Raw genomic sequence first — 20,104 nt, 5'->3', positions numbered from 1 at the left:
AAAATGATTTATATACATATTTTTGTAAAAGTCTATGGGAAAAATGAATGGCCGACCTTTTAGTGGCACTGGTAAACCACGCAGACTGCTATCATCCAGTCATACTCACACTTCTGGATGGTGACAGTGGACACTGATGAGGACGATGCTGCCCTCTGCTGGACGGATACGTAATTCCAGGCTTGGACAGAGAGACGGTAGTCAGAGTGTGGGTTCACTCCTGACACGCTGACGCTCGTGTTGGTCAGTCCCACTGAGGCGGGCAGAAAGACCACCTCCCTCCCGCATGGCTCCCACCGGCCGGACGCCGACCCCTCCCACGAACACGAACACGTGACATTGTACATCACCTCCTGTCTCCCCCCCAGGTCGTGGGGAGGGTCCCACCACAGGGTCAGCAGGGTGTCGTTGTGGTGGCGGACGGTTACGTTGTTGGGGGCCGACGGGGGCTCTGCGTTAAGATACAGGAGAAGGGGGCGAAGGTATAATTCAACACAGCTGGACCGCAGACTGTAATGTTAATTTGTAGAATCAGAAAAAGGTTAACCCATTTAGGCCTAGGATTATTGACTGCTTTAACTATTGAGAAATAGCAGATATACAAGCTCACAGCGCGGCACTGTGCCACGCTGTGAGCTTGTAGATCTGCTATTTTTGAAAAATCAAGAAAATTTGAATTTTTACCCGATTCTATAAGTGTCTTTTGAATCCTTCTAAGGTTTTAAAAAAAGAAAAAACCTATGTCATCAATCTGGCTAGCCATCGTCAAAGAAAAGATCCTTTTCACTTAACAGTTAACAGCTCAGTTAGTCTGTTCTTGAGAGACTACCATGTGAAGGACCCATGAAGATGAAAAAATATTCATCTCTCAAAATATTATAGTTCCAAGGACCACCCAGAAGCAAATTTTGAGTTACAAACGTTCGCTCTAAAAATACATATATTCAAAGATTTGCTTGCACACATTTTCACGACTTTAAAAAAAATAGCAGATCTACAAGCTCGCAGCGCGGCACTCGGTGCTGCACTGTGAGCTTGTATATCTGCTATTTTTCAACAGTTAAAGCAGTCAATAATTCTAGGCCTTTAATGAAAGATCCTAGACTGAGTATGTTTCACCAAAAAGGATCCCACAGGAGCACTTGACCTGTTCTCAACCTTATCTTCATATGATTGGTCCTCATGTGTTCATTATAAGATGGCACAATTTCCATCAACTGTACTCAATCACTCCATGACTCATTGGTGGGCTATGGACAGTTCAGAAACCTGCCTGCCATCAATGGGGATTTCAAGCTGATAGAAACTACAGGCATCTGGGATGTTAGCATGCTGTAATGGAGGCCATTGTTTTTGCAGTAATACAAATATAAATAATACAAGTTTGAAATCTTGTTTGAAGTGACCAAAATATGGTTTAAGATGATATGCTGTAGGCACTAAGCAGGTATCTGAAGCCTGAACTCCTCTTCTGAGACACAGATCGAGCAGACAGAAATGGTGACATAGTGAGGATCAATTATATGAAGATAGGTTCTAAATGGTCCTTTAAATGCAGAAGTAAAAAGAAAAAAGTTAAAGTGACTAATAGAACAAACAGTAGATGCGACAAATAAAGCAAAATGTATTTTATACAAGCTCATTGATGTTTCAGATTTCAGGAAGCCAGTGGGACATTGACCAACACATTTCAAACAGATGACTAAATACTAGTCTCTTACTTGTGCATCCCATCAGGTTTGGGTCAGCTTGCAGACGGCTGTAACCGTGAAGACAGTCACATTTCTCAGCTCCCTCTATGGAGGTCCTGCTATTGGGTGGGCACTGGACGCATGCCCCAGGCCCACTGGCTGCTTTGTAGTAACTTGTTCGACAGGCTGGTAAAAAAGACCAAGTAGGGTTAATGACACTGAAACAAGAAATTATTATCTTTGGTTTGCAAATGTGAGTGTTATTAAAAGGGAATTTTACTCATTTGTTGCCTCATGCAGTTTATGCCTTAAACCACAATCGTCCTTCCCCAGAATCAACGTGATATTGTCTATTATGACCATAAACTGTATTTAGCACTTACATACTATAGTATAGCTGTAGTGTAGCTACAGTATCTAGAGCAACTTACAAAGTAAAAGTGGGAGTAAGCAGAGTAAGCAGCATGAAGCCAAGTTCATCAACAGGGCGAGAGGCTGAGTAAGAAAACCTGCAAAGTACCTACGATACAAAGTAAACATCGAACCTGGCAACAATACGAAAGCATCTATCAAAGTATACGACAAGGGCAGCCGTGACGATAATAGGTGAGTGCAGCTAGGGAATGACTGACAGAGGGAGGTCAGAGGACATCCCACAGCTTGGGAGACAGCACAGAGAGCAGTCTATAGGCCACCTGGAGGGTTGGCCATGTTGTCATGACTCATGGGGAAGGGCAGGGATAGATCAGTGGTTCTCAAAGTGGGGTGTGGTGACCCCCAACGGTCCTTGAGGGGGTTCCAGGGGGTCCCCAGCGAAGTAAGTTAATATAGCATTAAATTCAGTTTAACCTCTTGAACTCTACAGTATATACAGTACTGTACATCGGCTATTTGAAAATAGCCGATTTACAGTAAAAGTTATTTACAAGCTTTTGGGACATTTTGACCATTATTGAAACATTTTAACGACAGAGATCGTGTTGGGGCAATTTATAGCCCAAGGAATGTTTTTTGTGCAAAACAAATGCTTGCAATGGATTCAGCATCATGACAAACCCGTAGTTAGACCCCTCACATCCTACTTAAATACCCAGAAAAAAAGTGTTTTTCTGGGTATTTTCCTCCTGTATTGAAAGTCGATGGGAGCCCAACTTGATTTGGCCGCTGTGGCGACCCCGAATGTCGCCGACTCGGGCGCCCTAGCTAAATCATAAGAGCATGCCCTGGGCTACATCTGTGCAAAATGTGGCGCTTTTAGACTAATTAGCACCATGTCATCTCCCTAACGCCCCCGACTACTGGCCATGATAGGTATGATACATAAAATATATACACACATTTGGGGGTCCTTGACATGAACAAAAAGTTTGAGAACCACTGGTGTAGACCAGCTGGAGTGTTGGCCATGGCTGACTGTCACAGGGAAGCGAGGGATAGATGACCTGTGTTTGCTGATCAGAGCAGTCTGGATCATTATGCTGCAGGTACAGTAGCAGGGAGCCATGCCCTTGGCTGGCTTGTAGGTCATCACCGGTGTTTTCAACTGAGGGGCATGCCTTTCATCATCATCATCATGACATCAGTCCAAAGTTTCTTTAATGTCTTCAGATTCAGATTACTTTATTAACCATTGTGTCTTCACTCTCCACGTTGCACACAATGCTGCAGCCAAAGTTTTTAACTGATACAAACAGACCAGATTACATCATCCAAATGCATGCTTCTCTTGCCAGTCTCATATTGTTCTCTAATAGGTTTTCAACTGATCACTGATCACAACCCTACGGTTGTGATCAGTGTGGACAACACTTCTCTAAAATGTCTGACCTTAAAAGACACCAGAACATTCACACTGGAGAGAAACCAGATGTCCAAACTTAAAATACATCATAGAATTCACACATGGGAGAAACCATATGGATGTGATCAGTGTGGACACAATCTTTCTGATATGACACACCGAAAAAGACACCAGAGAATTCATACTGGGGATGTGTTTTGAAAAGCCTTTAGACATCCTGAACATTTGGAAGTCCAGTGTTGTTTGTGGTCAGTGTGGAAAGAGTTTTACTACTTCAAGTAGCCGAAAATGTAATGAGCATAACATCGGCACGTCCACATAATTTTGTGTAGCAGGATAATCCATTTTAGTATTTTCATATAAGCAATTGCTATTGATATTCCATTTATTCTCATTCTGATGTGTATTACCTGCTCATTATAAATCGCTTTGGATTAAATGCGTCTGCTAAATGCCTAAACTGTAAACTGGGGTTGGAATCGGTTTAAAGATCTATCCAAACTCTACAAATTGGATAGTGCCGCAGCATAGGAACTTTGGCTGGGGTCATATAACCTTCTTTTAAATGTACTCTTGAAGCCGATATTTACATTTTCTTAAATACTATATTAATTTGTACTTTTTTTTAAGCATTTCTGCTTAATTTCAACAGTGAACAGAGAGACAGGAAAGGCAAAAGTAGGAGAGAGAGAGGAGAGATAAGATAAGGTGATTTGAACCTACGTATGTGGTATGTGACTTTATTTAATGTATCTGCCTGACTAGAGTATGGGTATATATGTCACCCGTTTTCATATATAACCTGTACTTTTATATCTGTTCTAAAGCCATACCCATGTAACTTGCTGGGCGAAACGTTGTTGTTTGGTGGAGAAATAATAAAAGAAAATACAAGAGAGCATTACATCATGTCCCGACATTGCCTTTTTTATTCACCTACTATGTTGTATGTGCTCATACCAGGTAAACCACTGGGACACCCCTAAATTCATTATGTATTCCTTTCCTCAAGTTGATTATTTATTATTTATTGAATCATTAATTATTAAATTAACAGCTTCTTTTGTGTTTTGTGTGTAAAACGAAATACAAACATGACTACATCAATATTACTTAGTGATAATGTAGTGTTGTCATGGACATACCTTTGCAGGCGTTGTCCACTCTCTCACGGCCGGATCCACAGACACACGCCCCTTGCAGGGGACTCCATGTCCCGTCCGCCGTGCACTCCCTGATAGGAGGCGACACCTCCACGGCTCCCTCCACACAGGAGCCCGCCTGGGGCCCCGACCCAGCTCCGGCCTCCTCGAACGCTACCAGATCACTGACGACCCCAGGGCACCGAAACCTCCTGTAGTACACTCTCACAGATGCGATGAACACACAATACCCTGAGTAGGAGAAACCCAGATGGAAGCCCCCCTGTGTGACTTGGCCCAGGTTTAGGGCCAAACTGCGGTTCAGGTAGTCACTTGATATTTCGTCTGTGGAGGCTGAAGATGGGAACTGTCTGGAAACATGGAGATCTAGAACCTTCCCTCCGTTGCGCCACTGTGTGAGCTTTGACTGAAACAAGTGAACCTCTAGTGGAAACGGTATTTCAGACTCCTCTTCCTCTTCCTGGGCAAATGCAATGTCCAGTAGCAGGCGGGAGATCGGTTCACCGTGGTCGAACCACTGGCTCAGCAAAGTTTTGCGGCTTTCGCTGCCTGTGCAAGCTTGGTACGCCGGTACGTTAGTCTCAGAACCCAGCTTCAGATTGGTTATGCTCCACTGATTGAGATATAAATATACAACAATACATTACTACACAGCTATAAGTGAGTCAAACTCTGACACTTGTTCATTGCATGGCTCATCACTATGCTGGCTTGTGGTGGAAATCTTTGTCAAAACCTTACAAAATGAGTGGACAATAATATTACCAGAAACACAGCTAGCCCTGAATGACCATAACAGGACTGTAACTCTCTGAGAGTGTACATTTGTACATTCTGAGAGTTAAGGGGGTCCTACTAGCAAATAAAACCTTTGAGAACCACTAGTGCTAGTGGACTCATAATGTGCTATACATAGTGTCATAGTTAATCAGTGTCATACATATTCAGAAGAAAACCTGGAGACTTGACATTCAGTCATTGGATATCATGATAAAAAATAAGAACATTTATATTGGTGTGTAAAAAAAAGAAAATCTAAAATGTGCCACGGACAAGGCCATGTCTTTGCCACTGACATACAGTATTTGTCCGTGTACAGACATGTTGATGACACCTGGTCATTCGGTGTGTGCATCTGCTTGTGCTTGGTTTGGAGAAGACTTACCTCTATGAGTGGCTTGGCATTCCATTCCCAGTGGGTCTGCTTAACAGAATTGAATAGTTCCACTATACAGAGAGGAAAGATAACATTGTTTACCTGATTCATACATTTCTGAGCAAAACCTTTTCCCCTTAGGTTAGACTTTAGAGGGAATACCACTCCTTTTTTACACTGAAACATGAAAAAAAGCGCTTTCTGTGTGCGTGTATAAAGAGTACACCACCTTCCCTATGTCACTGACCACATGACCCCAACAATAAAACCAGTTCTAGGAAACACAGAAGGGGGAGGGTGGAGACTTTTTTCTTATTTACACATAACAGCTCTAAGGTATAATGGTTACATTTTGAAAATGAGTTGTATTCCCCTTTAAATACTGTAAAGACATCTATAGACATTAAGGTCATTCATTCATCACAGGTCTAACTTGACATATTTGGAGATCACATTTTTCGTAAATAAAATACTTCATCATACAAGAGTGTTGCACAAAAGTAGTGAAATTATCTACAAGCTGAGCTTGTAGATTGTCTTTTTTCACTATTTTAAAATGTTTTTAAATAATAACAAAAAGGAACAACTAATACTTGCTAACAATACAGTCTCACTTGATACAGTCTCACTTGACACAAGGTGTGCATTGTTGTGTGTAAACATCTGGTATACTCACCATCTTCTGAGCTGGACCGGCCAGTGAAACAAAGAAAACATCCACACATCCAAAGTAGTAAGACAGACATTGTAGGAGTAGCTGAACAACTTATCAGTCTTCCAAATTACTGACTTGTTTCTCGAAATAAATCCATGTCAGATCCACTGTGAGCATGTTCTGAGTGACATATCCAGCCATCTAACCAACCTAGAACAACAACAAAGTGGAATGTGTCCTGTTGTAAAGAAACTGCAGTACTTACAACATCCTCCTGACCGCCTCCCTTGCTTGCTACTAGGCCCACGCCCCCCATGCCTCCGCTGTCCCTACTGACTATATGAGCTTATCTCATTTTACTGTGTTCATTGTTAGGCCACCATGAGTTTAGGTCAATGAATAATACTCTTTTCTCTTCTTTTCTCAAACAGACTATTCCCTCTACACACCAGAGATGTGGTGTAGAGGGGAGAAAAGAAAGGGACCTAATATAGAACCCTGGGTCTATACTCTAGGCTACTACATTGAAATCCTAGAGTCTAGCATTTCAATGTAGTAGTCTAGAGAGAACTGGTAACCAACAGGTGGCCCTTAGGTGATAATTTATGGCCCTAATTATTTTGTAAATCAAACTCTCATGTTTAAAAAAAAAAAAAAAAAAACTATCCAAAGGTGTGTTTCACTTAAAGCACTGCAGTCCACACCAACTAGTTAACCCATTAGAATTGGGATTTTTGCAAATATGCTATTTTTTTTTTTATCAGTTTCAGTTTTTAAAACATCTTAAAACTGTGAGAAATACTGATTTAATTGGCCTCAGGTTTTAAGGGGTTAAGGGGTTCTTGCAAACCAGCTGCAGGAAATTGCAGCGGTCTGGATCGACCCGTTGCAGCCAGGTCGGTGCAGATGTTGCAAGTTGTTGCAAGTTGGTACAAGTAGTTGTGATTCATTGGTTTGGACTGGGCTATAAACAAAACACTGTTTCTTTCTTGAACCATGAAAGAGCTCTTAAGTATAAGTATATGACTGTCCCCAGCCAAAATGTCCATTTTATTTCATTTGTATTAACTAAATGTCCTCCAAGCATCTTTTTGTTTTACTTATTTGATTATTTAAAAAGGATTTCAAAATCCAAGTGCAACATTCAAGGATGTAACCTGTTCCTAAATTATCAAATGATTGCTTATCAGTTTAAGAATAGAAATGTGTTCCTGTTGTTAAATTGTTATGATAGATAATCTAATCTTTGTTGATTAAATCACAGACTGTACATCACATCACAGATAGTTCAGTGGTAAGGATAGCTTTTAGGTGAATCTAAACAGCTAGAAAAAGCTACTCTATCAGTCGATTGGTCTGTCTCTCCAAAATTCTCAAGTGCCAACAGAGAGCTGGTCGAGCGATAGCAAAAGCTTGGACAGGAAGACCAAACCATTTTTAGATTCAATGTCAGTCTCGACGTCTTAATTATAGCCTACTGATCACCAGGCTCAGAGAGTTGTGCAAGATTCATAATTCTCACTTCTTCTTTCCACCCTGTAAATGCAGACACATCTATTTCTTTCTTTGTGAGGGGAGGATAAGTACACAAAAAAAAAGAATCACAGAATTACACCATGCTGTTGCACAGTGCCAGTTTTGGGTGTCGGAAACAATATTGATCAATGTGTGTTTTTTTCTGGGGAGGCTAAGCAGTATCACACAGTAAAACAAGTTTACCTGGTTGTCATTTGAGAGACATTTTTTTGTGAGCTTGCCAACCATTTAATGCCCTGGGATTTTAAAGACATTAATCAGCAACTTTTTTTCCTAGCATGCTGGAGGCGGATTACTATTTATATTTCACATAAATATTTTTGGTGGCATTTGTGGTTTATTTTGACATAGACAGTGATCAGAGCAACATGAAGGGCGGGGGGGGGGGGGGGGGGGGGGGGGGGTGACATGCAGTAAAGAGCCTGGGGTGAGATTGGAACTCAGGCCTGCTGCGGGAAGGACCATGCATTCTTACTCTTTGAACATACATACTTTATGCTTTCAGCTGCCAGTTCAGTTTTATTTTTTATTTTAATTTTTTGTTTTATCGTAGCCTAATGTCATTTTATAATTGTGTTGCCTTTGCTTGATGTTTTGTGTAAAGCACATTGAATTGCCTTGCATGCCTTTCAATTTAATGATATGGCCTATGCATTTTTGTAAATGATGGTCCCAGTAATTTGAAAATTGATGATAAAGTGCTTCTTCTGACCCACCCTCGCTGCCCTTTAGTTCCACCCATTAGCATTCGTTTCCGCTTGCTTTTCGGGACTAACTGTGTTAGTAACTGTTAACTGTGTGTAATTTGGAACAAAATGGATACTTAAGTATAGATTTACCTGTAACAATGGAGATTTACTGTGGGGTCAACGTATTGAACCTATTTTAGAATCAAATCTAAAATATTGTTATTTTCTTTCATGGTTTTGTTGTTTCTAAATGGATCAAATTCAGCTTTTGTCATTCCCTACTAAAACAAATATGTAAACAAATGAATATTTATTACACAAGCCATGTATTTTGAAATACAAGGCTTACATGTATGTATTAAATATTCGTTCATCATTTGTTAATGAAATCTATCTTCCAATGTTTTAGCTGTGCCAGATGTTTTTTAACACACCTTGATCTTTTTTAATCTTATCCCTGACAAATAACCCATATTACAAAAAACAACACTAAAACTAATTCAAACTCAACTGAAATTGAAATCCAAAAGTAAAAGAAAACAAACAAATAAAAATTTAAATCCTTTTTGAAAAGTTAAGGTGGTGATAAATCTTGCCCTTTGGTAGTACAGTATGTGAAAGGAGGTGAAATGGAAGATGAGTTAAGAGTGAAAGCAGTAAGAGGGCACTGGAAATGACAAATATACAAGCTCACAATGCTTCGCAGCACATGTTAGTGTATGGACCACTTACATCAGGGTTCCCCAATTAGTTTTCCCCAAGGGCCGAATTATGTCTAGGGTACCAAGCCGAGGGCCACAACATTGCAGGGGGCGACGGTGGCGTTCCTGCTACTCCAGCGACAGTTCAGATATAGTCGTTGTCGGGTGAAAATCTTGTATATCCAAAAACCGTTCGTTTTGCATTTATCATTTTAAAAATGATTTAAACTAGTGAAAACAGCCAATCTACAAGCACACAACGCCTCGCACCGTTGTGTGCGAGGCGTTGTGTGCTTGTGGATCGGCTGTTTTCACTACTTTTGTGCGACGGCCTTGTATGATTTGCGAAAGAACGTACACATTTGGAGATACGAGATTTCCACCCAACAACGACTACTAGTGTTGTTGCTGCTCTTATACCACCATTATTACTGGGGTTGGTGGGGGCCTGACAGTAGCCCCCCGCGGGCCGCAAATGGCCCGCGGGCTGCCTTTTGGGGAACCCTGACTTACATGCTCCTTGTGAGTCGCAAGGGTCCGAGTTCAAATCCGACTCCCGTCATGTACTTCATGGTTTCACTCTGAAATAGGTTTCCTATCTCTCTATCAACTATTTGAATAAAGCAAAAAATAAATAAACAATAATAATCTTAGAATAATGTGTATCGACTGAGTAAAATGAAACAGCAATCAGACGATCAGTTTAAAGACATCTAAAATAGCTTTGTATTTTCCAATCTTTACAAATAGTGCAAATATAACATTAAAACAACAATCGAAACCTTTCCAGAACAGCAATCAGTTACAAAAACACAATCTGTAATAATTTCAAAGGCACAGGTTGAATGTTGCCACCAGCAACAGTATGGCATTGTGATGACGGGGTTTCAGGCTGGAAAATAACCGCAAACTATAAAACACAGAAACCTACCAGACAGCAGAAGTGACGTTCTTGGGCGCACAAATTGCTTTTGTTCGCTGACAAAGCAGGAAATATATCGTCACTGTTAGGAAAAAAACTTCTCCATGATTAATAATTTTTTGTTTTTTCATACTGCCGTATGGCAGTACCACGCACAAGTAGCATAAATAGCCTAATCTACACGCTCACAAGGTGTCACTGTGAGATTCTAGATTTGATTTTTTAACATCAGTAATGACATTCCTATGTGGGTTTGTGGGTTGTGTGCAACCCCACATCACTGTCAGGCAGAAACCTTGTATCTCCAAATTTGTACAATCTTTTCATAAATTAAAGCCCTACTTTATCATACAAACGTGTCGCACAAAATGAGTGAAAATAGCAGATCTACATCACATCACAAGGTTTCCACCCGACAACGACAAAATATTATTTTAAACCAATGAAATGTAGATCTATTGGAACGCAGGTTCTGTTTTCCATGTCCTGTTATTAACCATACACAGAGTCAAATGATTCATTATTTGGGGATGTCTGAAGGCACAAACCTTCAATCTACCTCTTAAAGGACAACTTTGTTTGTTTTTTTATAACAAGGGTTCATATTTTAGATTGTAATTAGAGAAAAGAAAAGACGAGTGCTAAAATGTTTTAATTTACTGCTTATGTTTTCAATTACTGCTTAGCGATTTTAACAATTCTGATTTCAGTGGGTGTAAATAGTAATAAAGAAATCGCCGGCTTATTGTGTCTTTCACTAGTAAAGACCACACCATCAAACAGAGACACACTTGGGTTGTATTTATTAAAATGTATTTGGAGAACATGGAGGCATGGAAATACGTTTGGAGGTAGAATGGGGAAAAGAAGAGGCCAGGGAGGTGCCTCGGGACAGGAAGGTGGCGACAACACCTGCTAAGTAAAGCGGCGACAACGCTTTGGTTAGGTGACAGGAAGGTGGCAACAACACCTGCTAAGTAAAGCGGCGACGACGCTTTGGTTAGGTGACAGGAAGGTAGGCGAGCGCCTTGGCTTAGTCGAGGGGAAGGCGGAACGCCTTTGCTTAGACGAGGGGAAGGCGGAACGCCTTTGCTTGGGTGACAGGGAGAAGGCGGAAACGCCTTTGCTTAGGTGACAGGACGGCGGCGGAACGCCGTGACTGTAGTGAGTGAATGGTTGCTGTTGTGGATGGGGGGATTGGCCGGGTTGGAGAGGAGTGAATGGTTTGATGGATGGTGGAATGAACCCAGTGAGTTAACGGGAGGGATTGTGATGTTTTAGCGAGGACGGGCATTGCTGAGTGGAGCGGAGAAGGCGGGGGGGGCTGAGTGCTCGGGGCACGAGCCCTGGGTAGTTTGGCTCTGGGGCTCTGGACAGCCTGTGTCTGGACGGCTTGTTTCTGGACAGCTTATAGCTGGGCCCGAACAGAGTCCCCCCTTTTGGAACTGGTATCTGTGGAAGGATGCAAATGAATGTTAGTTATCTGAGAAGGATGCGTGAGAAGGTTAGTTACTGTAGATAGGGAGGAGAATGGGGTGGAGGCGGGATGCGAGAAACTGAGCAGGGAAGTGCTGTGAGCACGGCCAGGTTTAAATACAGCGCTTGATTAACCTGGTAGGAGGAGATAAGGGAGGAGGTGTTATCAGTTAGACCTGTAGCAAGCGAGGTGGGGAGGAGAAAAGCAGGTTAGATTGGAGATGATTAGGGAAGAGAGAAGGTGGTTATCCGGTGTGGTCTATTCTCCTGAACCTTTGTTGTTCCAACATCATTTCACTAGTAAAGACCACACCATCAAACAGAGACACACTTGGGTTGTATTTATTAAAATGTATTTGGAGAACATGGAGGCATGGAAATACGTTTGGAGGTAGAATGGGGAAAAGAAGAGGCCAGGGAGGTGCCTCGGGACAGGAAGGTGGCGACAACACCTGCTAAGTAAAGCGGCGACAACGCTTTGGTTAGGTGACAGGAAGGTGGCAACAACACCTGCTAAGTAAAGCGGCGACGACGCTTTGGTTAGGTGACAGGAAGGTAGGCGAGCGCCTTGGCTTAGTCGAGGGGAAGGCGGAACGCCTTTGCTTAGACGAGGGGAAGGCGGAACGCCTTTGCTTGGGTGACAGGGAGAAGGCGGAAACGCCTTTGCTTAGGTGACAGGACGGCGGCGGAACGCCGTGACTGTAGTGAGTGAATGGTTGCTGTTGTGGATGGGGGGATTGGCCGGGTTGGAGAGGAGTGAATGGTTTGATGGATGGTGGAATGAACCCAGTGAGTTAACGGGAGGGATTGTGATGTTTTAGCGAGGACGGGCATTGCTGAGTGGAGCGGAGAAGGCGGGGGGGGCTGAGTGCTCGGGGCACGAGCCCTGGGTAGTTTGGCTCTGGGGCTCTGGACAGCCTGTGTCTGGACGGCTTGTTTCTGGACAGCTTATAGCTGGGCCCGAACAGAGTCCCCAAAAAGGAGCCGTGATTTATGGACGAGCACTGAGTGAGCTTGGCGGAGGTCGTGGGCATTAGAGCGAATGTACGTGTGAATGGGGAGTGAGGAGGAACTGCCTTGTTAATTATCTCTACGGTGGTTTGGTTGACTGAGTGGATGAGGACAGAGCGGCTGGTCCATTCTGAACCCCAAGGGAAGCCGCTACAATGAATAGTGCTCCGTTCGTCGGCTGCTTAAGGGTTTTGGTGGGGTTGTGTGGGGGCATGCGACAAGGGAATGGGCTCCGCCGCAAGAGGAGCACACATGCAACAATTTACATGCGGACGATTTACAGCCCTGGTCATTAAAATTGTTGCACAGCATTTTTGACCCGACGAAGAGCACGGGGCGGCCTCGACGGTCCCTGTCCTGGGAGGAGGCTGGGGAGGTGGTGGGACTTTGGGTTGGGGACCTAGCTGGGGGGGTCATGGGCTGTGGGAATTGTGTGTGGGTCTGTGGTACCTGGTGGGACGATGGCCGGGTGGATGAAGTGGGGGCTGTGGGGCGGGAGGTGGCGAGGACGCAAGCTGAGGTGGGGTGGGCCGGGCAGCTGCACAGTTCGCAGGCGACGGCAGTTCTGCCGGCAAAGAGCCGGCAGTACATCTCGGAGTCCAGTGCGCCCCAGTAGGTCAGCTGGTTTGACTGCTGGAGTCGAGCTGCCGCCGTCGCTGCGAACTGCCTGTGGTAGTGATAAAAGAGGGCCCCCGGGAAGCGTAAGGCTAGGTCGATGATTATCTGCAAATAATCATTCAGCTCCTGCCTGCGGTGGGGGAAAACGGAACAAATGACGTTCCGGTAGAGGGAGAAAGCCAGGGCAAACTCTTTGGGGGAGAGAATGGTGGGGTTAGAGGAGGAATTGAGATCGCGGAGGGTGATGGACACCCCTCCGCAGTCTACGGTCCTGGCCTGGTGGGAAAAAGCAGAGGGTTTGATTAGTGCGGCTAAGTCCACGTCCATACCCTGGAGGATCTGGTGGCGAAGGGTGTTTGACACCGGCATCGGGTTGGCGGAGATGGCCGACGGGGGTACGGGTACAGGCAGGGCTGTGGAGAGAGAATATGTGAATTGAGGTATGGGGGTGTGGACTTGAGCCTGGGCTATGGGTTGGTAGAATGGCTGGGAAGGGAGGGGCAGAGCAGACTGCGTGGGTATGGGAGGAAAGGTGGCTTGGTTATACGTGGAGGGGAGGGGGAGGGGCATTTGGACCTGGGCTTGGTTATACATGGATGGGAGGGGGAGGGGCATTTGGATCTGTGGGTTGAGGTGGGCGGCCTGGTTGGCTGTGGCAGGAAGGCGGAGGATGGGAAATGGAGCCTGTGGTAGGGTGTGTGGGAGCTGATTGGCCGTGGGGGGGGGGGGGGCAGTTAAAGCCTGTTGGAAGCGAGTAGGCTGATTGAACATGGTGGGGGGAGGGGGAACAATTTGGGCCTGGGTGTGGGAAAAAATGAGCTGATTAGCTGTGGGGGGGGGGGGGGGGGCAGTTAAAGCCTGTTGGAAGCGAGTAGGCTGATTGAACATGGTGGGGGGAGGGGGAACAGTTTGGGCCTGGGTGTGGGAAAAAGTGAGCTGATTAGCTGTGGAGGGAGGGAGGACAGATTGGCTTTGGGAAAAAGTGAGCTGATTAGCTGTGGAGGGAGGGAGGACAGATTGGCTTTGGGTCGTTAGACCCGTGGCCTGATTGCGGGGGGGGAGGGGGGGGTGTTTGTGTGTGGCCGAGAATAATGGAAGATTGGACGGGGGTTTGGGTTTGTACAGTCCCCTGTGCATACAAGTTAAGTAAGTGCAACAGTGGGTTGGGATACGTGGATGGGGAAGAGTGAACAGTGGTTGCAGAGACATGAGTAGTGACAGCGGGGGAAATGGCGGGGGAAGCGACGTGACGTGTTTTACGAGCAGCTTTCCTAGGGGGTGGGCGGGACGGGGATTCCCCGGGGATTCCCTCTGACACGCCTGTCGGTCCCGCGTCATCAACGTGCGACGGACCGGGCATGGAGGGATCTCGCATAGCATTACAGTAAAGATCAAACAGAGTGGCTTTAACTGCAACACGGGGAAAAGTTACGTTTAGGCTAATCAGGGCGTTCTGTAAGCCACGTATGGTCCAATCTTTAATGGCAAAGGAGGGAGTGACTGACCTGGCTGATAGCACGGAGGTGACAGAACGACTCCTGGTGTACGGGCCGGTGGCGGAGGCAGCGGAGGGGCGGTGAGTAGAACGCGCCGGTGATAAGTGATGGCTCCGTGCGGGAGTGAGGGAAGGTGGCGGCGTAGTGGTGGTGGAAGTGGAGGTTCTGGTGGCCGCGGTGGTGGTGATGGCGGTGGCGGTGGCTCGCTGCCTGTTCAGGACCAGTCTGAGGTCCGCGGTCGGCGGGATCTCGTCCTCAGACGCGAGCAGGTCCATGGGTTCGTCGTTTTCCATGGCGATGGTTTTTGAAAATGTCGATTAAGACAAACTTTGTCAAAGACAAAAAGGGTTTTTGTACGAGGTACAAGATGCGTGTGTTTCGCGCAATGCGAGAAACTGAGCCATGCGAGAAACTGAGCAGGGAAGTGCTGTGAGCACGGCCAGGTTTAAATACAGCGCTTGATTAACCTGGTAGGAGGAGATAAGGGAGGAGGTGTTATCAGTTAGACCTGTAGCAAGCGAGGTGGGGAGGAGAAAAGCAGGTTAGATTGGAGATGATTAGGGAAGAGAGAAGGTGGTTATCCGGTGTGGTCTATTCTCCTGAACCTTTGTTGTTCCAACATCATAAAAAGACATATTTAGCCCCTTGTACGCATGGCGCATGCCCCCGCCCACTGAAATCAAAATCGCTAAAATGGTAGATGATAGAAAGCAGTAAATGCAATTACAATCTAAAATATGAACCCTTGTTGTAAAAAACAAACGTTGTCCTTTCAATCTCAGAAACATAAACTTTTCCCTCATAAGGAGGGTTGAAATAAGGTTGATTATAAGTTTTTTGGCTTTAGATAGTTAAAAAATAATCACTTCAATAAGAACTATAAAGTGGAAGATGCAAAATACTGTCAATAAAAAATGGTTCTTATTAATTGTTTTCTTTTGAGCTCTGGCTAAAACCCCCAAAAAGAAATACAAAGCATGCAGGTTCTCTGGATGATGCATTCTGAATAAATAACGTAAAACCTTAAATTAATTCAATAACTTAGAATAAGCTTCTTTTTTTGCGTAACATGTACAATTTCTTTGTCAACAATATCACTTCCCATTTTTTGTATCCGTTTTCAAACCTCACCCTCTGTTATCTTGGGTCAACATCCAGTCAACATACACGTCTCACGCAATTTAAACCACACGCTTCAAAAGGACTGTCCAAAGATGGCTTTCTGAATCACCACTCCACATCCACTGTACTGTAAATAGCAGATACATGCAAGTACTTGTACTGTGAGATCAACTGCATGACCATTTATACCGCAATATATCTTACAGTAAGGCAATTATGGTGATGAATTCAGTAACTTTTCAGTAACTTGTATCTACAGTATATTAAAAAAAATCTAACCAACAAGCACACATTTACAACCAGCAAACTTTACATTCAAAACAAAGTGTGTCTGTAACATAACCTAAAAAAAAGAAAATCTGCAAGGAATCCACACTCAAGGCACAAACAAAACAAGGAGTGCTCCCTGGGGTTTCGATGTCTCGGAGACCGAGCATGGTCAACTTGTATTTTTTGGCAGAGGCCCGTTCAATAACACAAGACATAGTATTGCCCATGTAGGGGACACATGAGAGAGACCAGAAGAGAGAGCACGATTTACTGTTCTATATTTACTCTGCAATATTTTGAATTAAGTCAATTAGATATGCTTCTCTAGGTTTAGGCCTAATTCATGCTACGTCTTATGATGCTATCACGCAGCGATAACAACAGCCAATCTACAAGCCCGCAATGCTTTGTATCTTCAACGCATTGTGTTGATGTGCAATGGAGCTTGAACAAAAACAAAAAAATCACCCACTGTTTTACACCAGTAAACCTGTGATGTGACAATAAAGATTCTGATGGGCGCTTTCAGATTGACTATGTGCGTTCCACAACACCATTGCGGCTAACTATAGACAGGGCTTAACTAAGACATCCAAGGGATTTCCCATGACTCACCAAGCTCCTTTCTCCACCCCTCCCTTATCCTTCTGTGCGCATTCATATCCCATCCATGCATGTTATTAACTTGACTTCTTCCCTGGAGTTTGTGCGCTTTCTTGCGTAACAGGCTTCCACAGGCTTGCAAGGACAATTATATGTGTTATTTCTATTACTGTTTTTGCTACGCATCCCTGTGTGTGTGTGTGTGTGTGTGTGTGTGTGTGTGTGTGTGTGTGTGTGTGTGTCTCTCTCTCCCTCTTTGCCCCCCCTCTCTCTCTCAACTCAACCAGTCAAGGCAGTTGGCTGCCCACCTAGAGCCAGATTCTTCTCAAGGTTTCTTTCCTTGCTGCCATCGCCAAGCGCTTGCTCATGGATGAATTGTAAGAGTATGGTGTTGACCTGCCCTACATGTAAAGTGTCACGAGACAACCTTTGCTGTGATTTGGTGCTATATAAAAACAGTTGACTTGACTTGTCTTCTGAGTGTCTCTCTGATCAGTCCAACCCTCTGTCCCCCCCAGGTTCACTGCACCACACAGTCCTTCTGTTGTTTGGAGTATTTCCTCCTCCTCTGCTCCAGACCTCTCTCCAAACGTTCATCCTCCTCCAAGGCCCTGCGCAGGTAAAAAAACATCCATAAAATGAGTTCCTTTTGTTTCACCTTTTTTCTCCTACTTTAGGGCTTAATATTGATGCACTTAAGTAAATGTACTTAGTTACTTTACAACACTGGCGTTTAGTAACTTTTGCCATCACAATAAAAGCTTATCAGCTTCATGACAAGACAGACACACATGGGAAAGTCGGTGGCATTTCACATTGCAAAGGGGTGCAGGAAGAGTGGGCACCTAAATATACTCAATGTTAAATAAATTGGATGAAATAATTGCTGTGTGTTGCTCTATATGGGTTTTGTCAATAATTTTGACAAATAATAATAGCTCGCAGCAACATATTAAAACATTTAAAATTAAAATAAAAAAATAAACATTTTTGGAACCATGAACTTTTAGTTCAAATCTTTGAATGATGAACTTTGAACTGAACTAGTTCATTTTAAAATGTGTGAACTGAACTTTGAACTAGTTCATGTAGAAAGTGAACTTTCCCAACCCTGGCTGTCAACATCAAATATCAAGTGGCCTTGTTGCCTGTAAAATGATGAAATGCCAGGCCAGGTGTGAGATATGATCTACTGGACAACACATTTCAACATGAGATTGATGATAAAGTTGACCACTTCTGTATCTTCTCTCTTTTTAATCTTTTTGTTATCAGCACCCTCCCATAGAGGAGAAGGAAACTGATCAAGATGTCAAATTACACAATATATAATTCGTTGTTAACCTTTTTCTGACCTCTGCCCTGGCATTTGGCTTTTGTGTTCTCAAAAGCTGACAACATCAAATGTCAAGTGGCCTTGTTGCCCGTTAACGTGAGGTTGATGATAAAGTTGACCACTTCTGTATCTTAGTAATTTCTCTCTTTTTAATCTTTTTGTCATCAGCACCCTCCCATAGGGGACGGAAACGGATAAGGGTGTCAAAATGTATTAATTCCATAAGCCTGTGCAGATAATTATAGTTTGGTCTGTACTGTGGAATGTCATGCTGGGCCTGGAGCCCTTTAGTTTTTCAGCAGATTCCTTGCGAGCCAAGATGGAGTTATTTATTTGAGACGAGCGGACCTGTTGTTATTGAGAGTTAAATAAAAGTCTGTGTCACTGTTGGCCCCTACTGGGTGGTCTGGGGAGGGTGTGGAGCTGTGGACCAGTGTTTCTCAACTGTTTGAATTTCAAGGTCTTCCCTTAACTCTGACAGTATACAAATGGAACCAAATGGACCCGTTAGCGTTAATTTGGTTCCGTTTGTATACTGTCAGAGTTACAGACTTGTATGGGTCGAACACAAAAAACTGCATGTGAATCCGAGCTACCGTTCTCGAGTTAGCCTCTGCAGTGTTTAAAAAGTAAGCAAACAGAAAAAGAGTACAGAGAAACGGCTTGTTCCGGCCATAATAATGCGTTACCGGCCCAGTTTCCGGGTTACCGGCCCAGAACAGCAGCACTACCTCTACTGTAGATTACTTATAGATTAATTAAATCAATACAATTCTCTGGTTTCTCTGGCGAAGCGGCCTGGACCAACAGTTTTTTTCTCTGGATTCTCGGGTTGGGACAGTAAATTAGTTAATTGTTTTGAATGTTTTAAGCAAATCAAATCCGTCTCACCCTCGTTCCTTAGCGTCCATGTTGTGGACCAGCTCGTCTCTTTGGTTGACCAGAGACACCAGCTCCTGAAGAAGCAGCTGCTCTCTGTGCTTGTGGGCCTGGGTCTTCTGCCACTCTAGAAATAAATCATGAGAAAAAATAATCAGTGCCAGCGAAAAGTACACCAGTATGTTTTTTTAATGCCGGTTTTCACGTTACTGTATCAAACAGTTGTAATAATGACGTTTGTGAAGGTAGTCTAGTGCAGTGGTTCTCAACCTGTGGGTCGGGACCCCCAGGGGGGTTCCCAGATGATTAACTTAATGTGAAACATTGCTTTCTCTCTCAACAGTAAACAAAGTAACCAGTATAAAGTTTAAGTGTAATAGTGTATAGAGGGTATCTGTACATTTTCTAAAGTGACAATTTAAGGACTTTTTAATACCTCTAAAATGACAAATTAAACAATGGTTGTAGCTGCCATCAGAAACGGACATCATAATTAAAGTTCATTGTTTATATAAATAAGTTAAAAAGGTCAATAAGTTAAGTTCATAATGTTTTTGTTTTGGACAATTTCATGTATCTAGGTTTCTTTCTTTGTTTCACGTGATACTGAGGTGATTTCTGTGTTCTTGATTGGCCCAGGTCACACTGGCCTTTTGATCTTTGATCTGTTAATGAGCAAGGGTGGTTGGCATCACTGTAATTAGCAGAGCTGAGGGGAACCAGTTCATTCTGAACAGAACACTCAGAGGAGACACAAGCACAGCATTGCAGCTGTCTGTATGCTGTTTGAGAGAGAAAGAGTTGCTGTTGGTTAAAAGTCAAGAGTTACAGTATATCAGAAAGAGTACGTTACAGAAGATTTAAGTTTATTTCCCCAGAGTTGATGCGGCCAATGAGGTATGCATTATTTGTTTGAAAGTGAACTGTATTTGTTTTACTGTATGTTTTCTTTGATCATTGTTCTCTGTGAGAATATTGT

The 20,104-nt window shown here is 43.7% G+C and overlaps 2 protein-coding genes across 2 annotated transcripts in view; both read right to left on the bottom strand.

The window, feature by feature from the left end:
• LOC308298043 (ephrin type-B receptor 1-B) overlaps positions 1-15,208 on the bottom strand; it is a gene marked incomplete at both ends in the record, with an annotated part of 41,881 nt that extends 26,673 nt beyond the window's left edge. The window contains 5 exons of the mRNA XM_080741607.1: positions 110-451; positions 1,722-1,877; positions 4,638-5,268; positions 13,252-14,069; positions 14,884-15,208. Of these exons, the coding sequence (XP_080597733.1) occupies positions 110-451; positions 1,722-1,877; positions 4,638-5,268; positions 13,252-14,069; positions 14,884-15,208 (2,272 nt within the window). The remainder of the gene's footprint in view (positions 1-109; positions 452-1,721; positions 1,878-4,637; positions 5,269-13,251; positions 14,070-14,883) is intronic.
• Positions 15,209-17,316: 2,108 nt separating this feature from the next.
• The window catches only part of ehbp1l1a (EH domain binding protein 1-like 1a), a gene marked incomplete at its 5' end in the record, with an annotated part of 61,585 nt that continues 58,797 nt past the window's right edge, over positions 17,317-20,104 (bottom strand). The window contains 2 exons of the mRNA XM_080741606.1: positions 17,317-17,521; positions 19,138-19,252. Of these exons, the coding sequence (XP_080597732.1) occupies positions 17,431-17,521; positions 19,138-19,252 (206 nt within the window). The 3' untranslated portion in view covers positions 17,317-17,430. The remainder of the gene's footprint in view (positions 17,522-19,137; positions 19,253-20,104) is intronic.

Source organism: Nannobrachium achirus, assembly GCF_963921795.1.
Source record: "Nannobrachium achirus genome assembly, chromosome: 14".
In the NCBI taxonomy this organism is placed as follows: domain Eukaryota; kingdom Metazoa; phylum Chordata; class Actinopteri; order Myctophiformes; family Myctophidae; genus Nannobrachium; species Nannobrachium achirus.
Note: the sequence above shows the minus strand (reverse complement) of the source record. Positions and strands in the feature narration are given on the sequence as shown.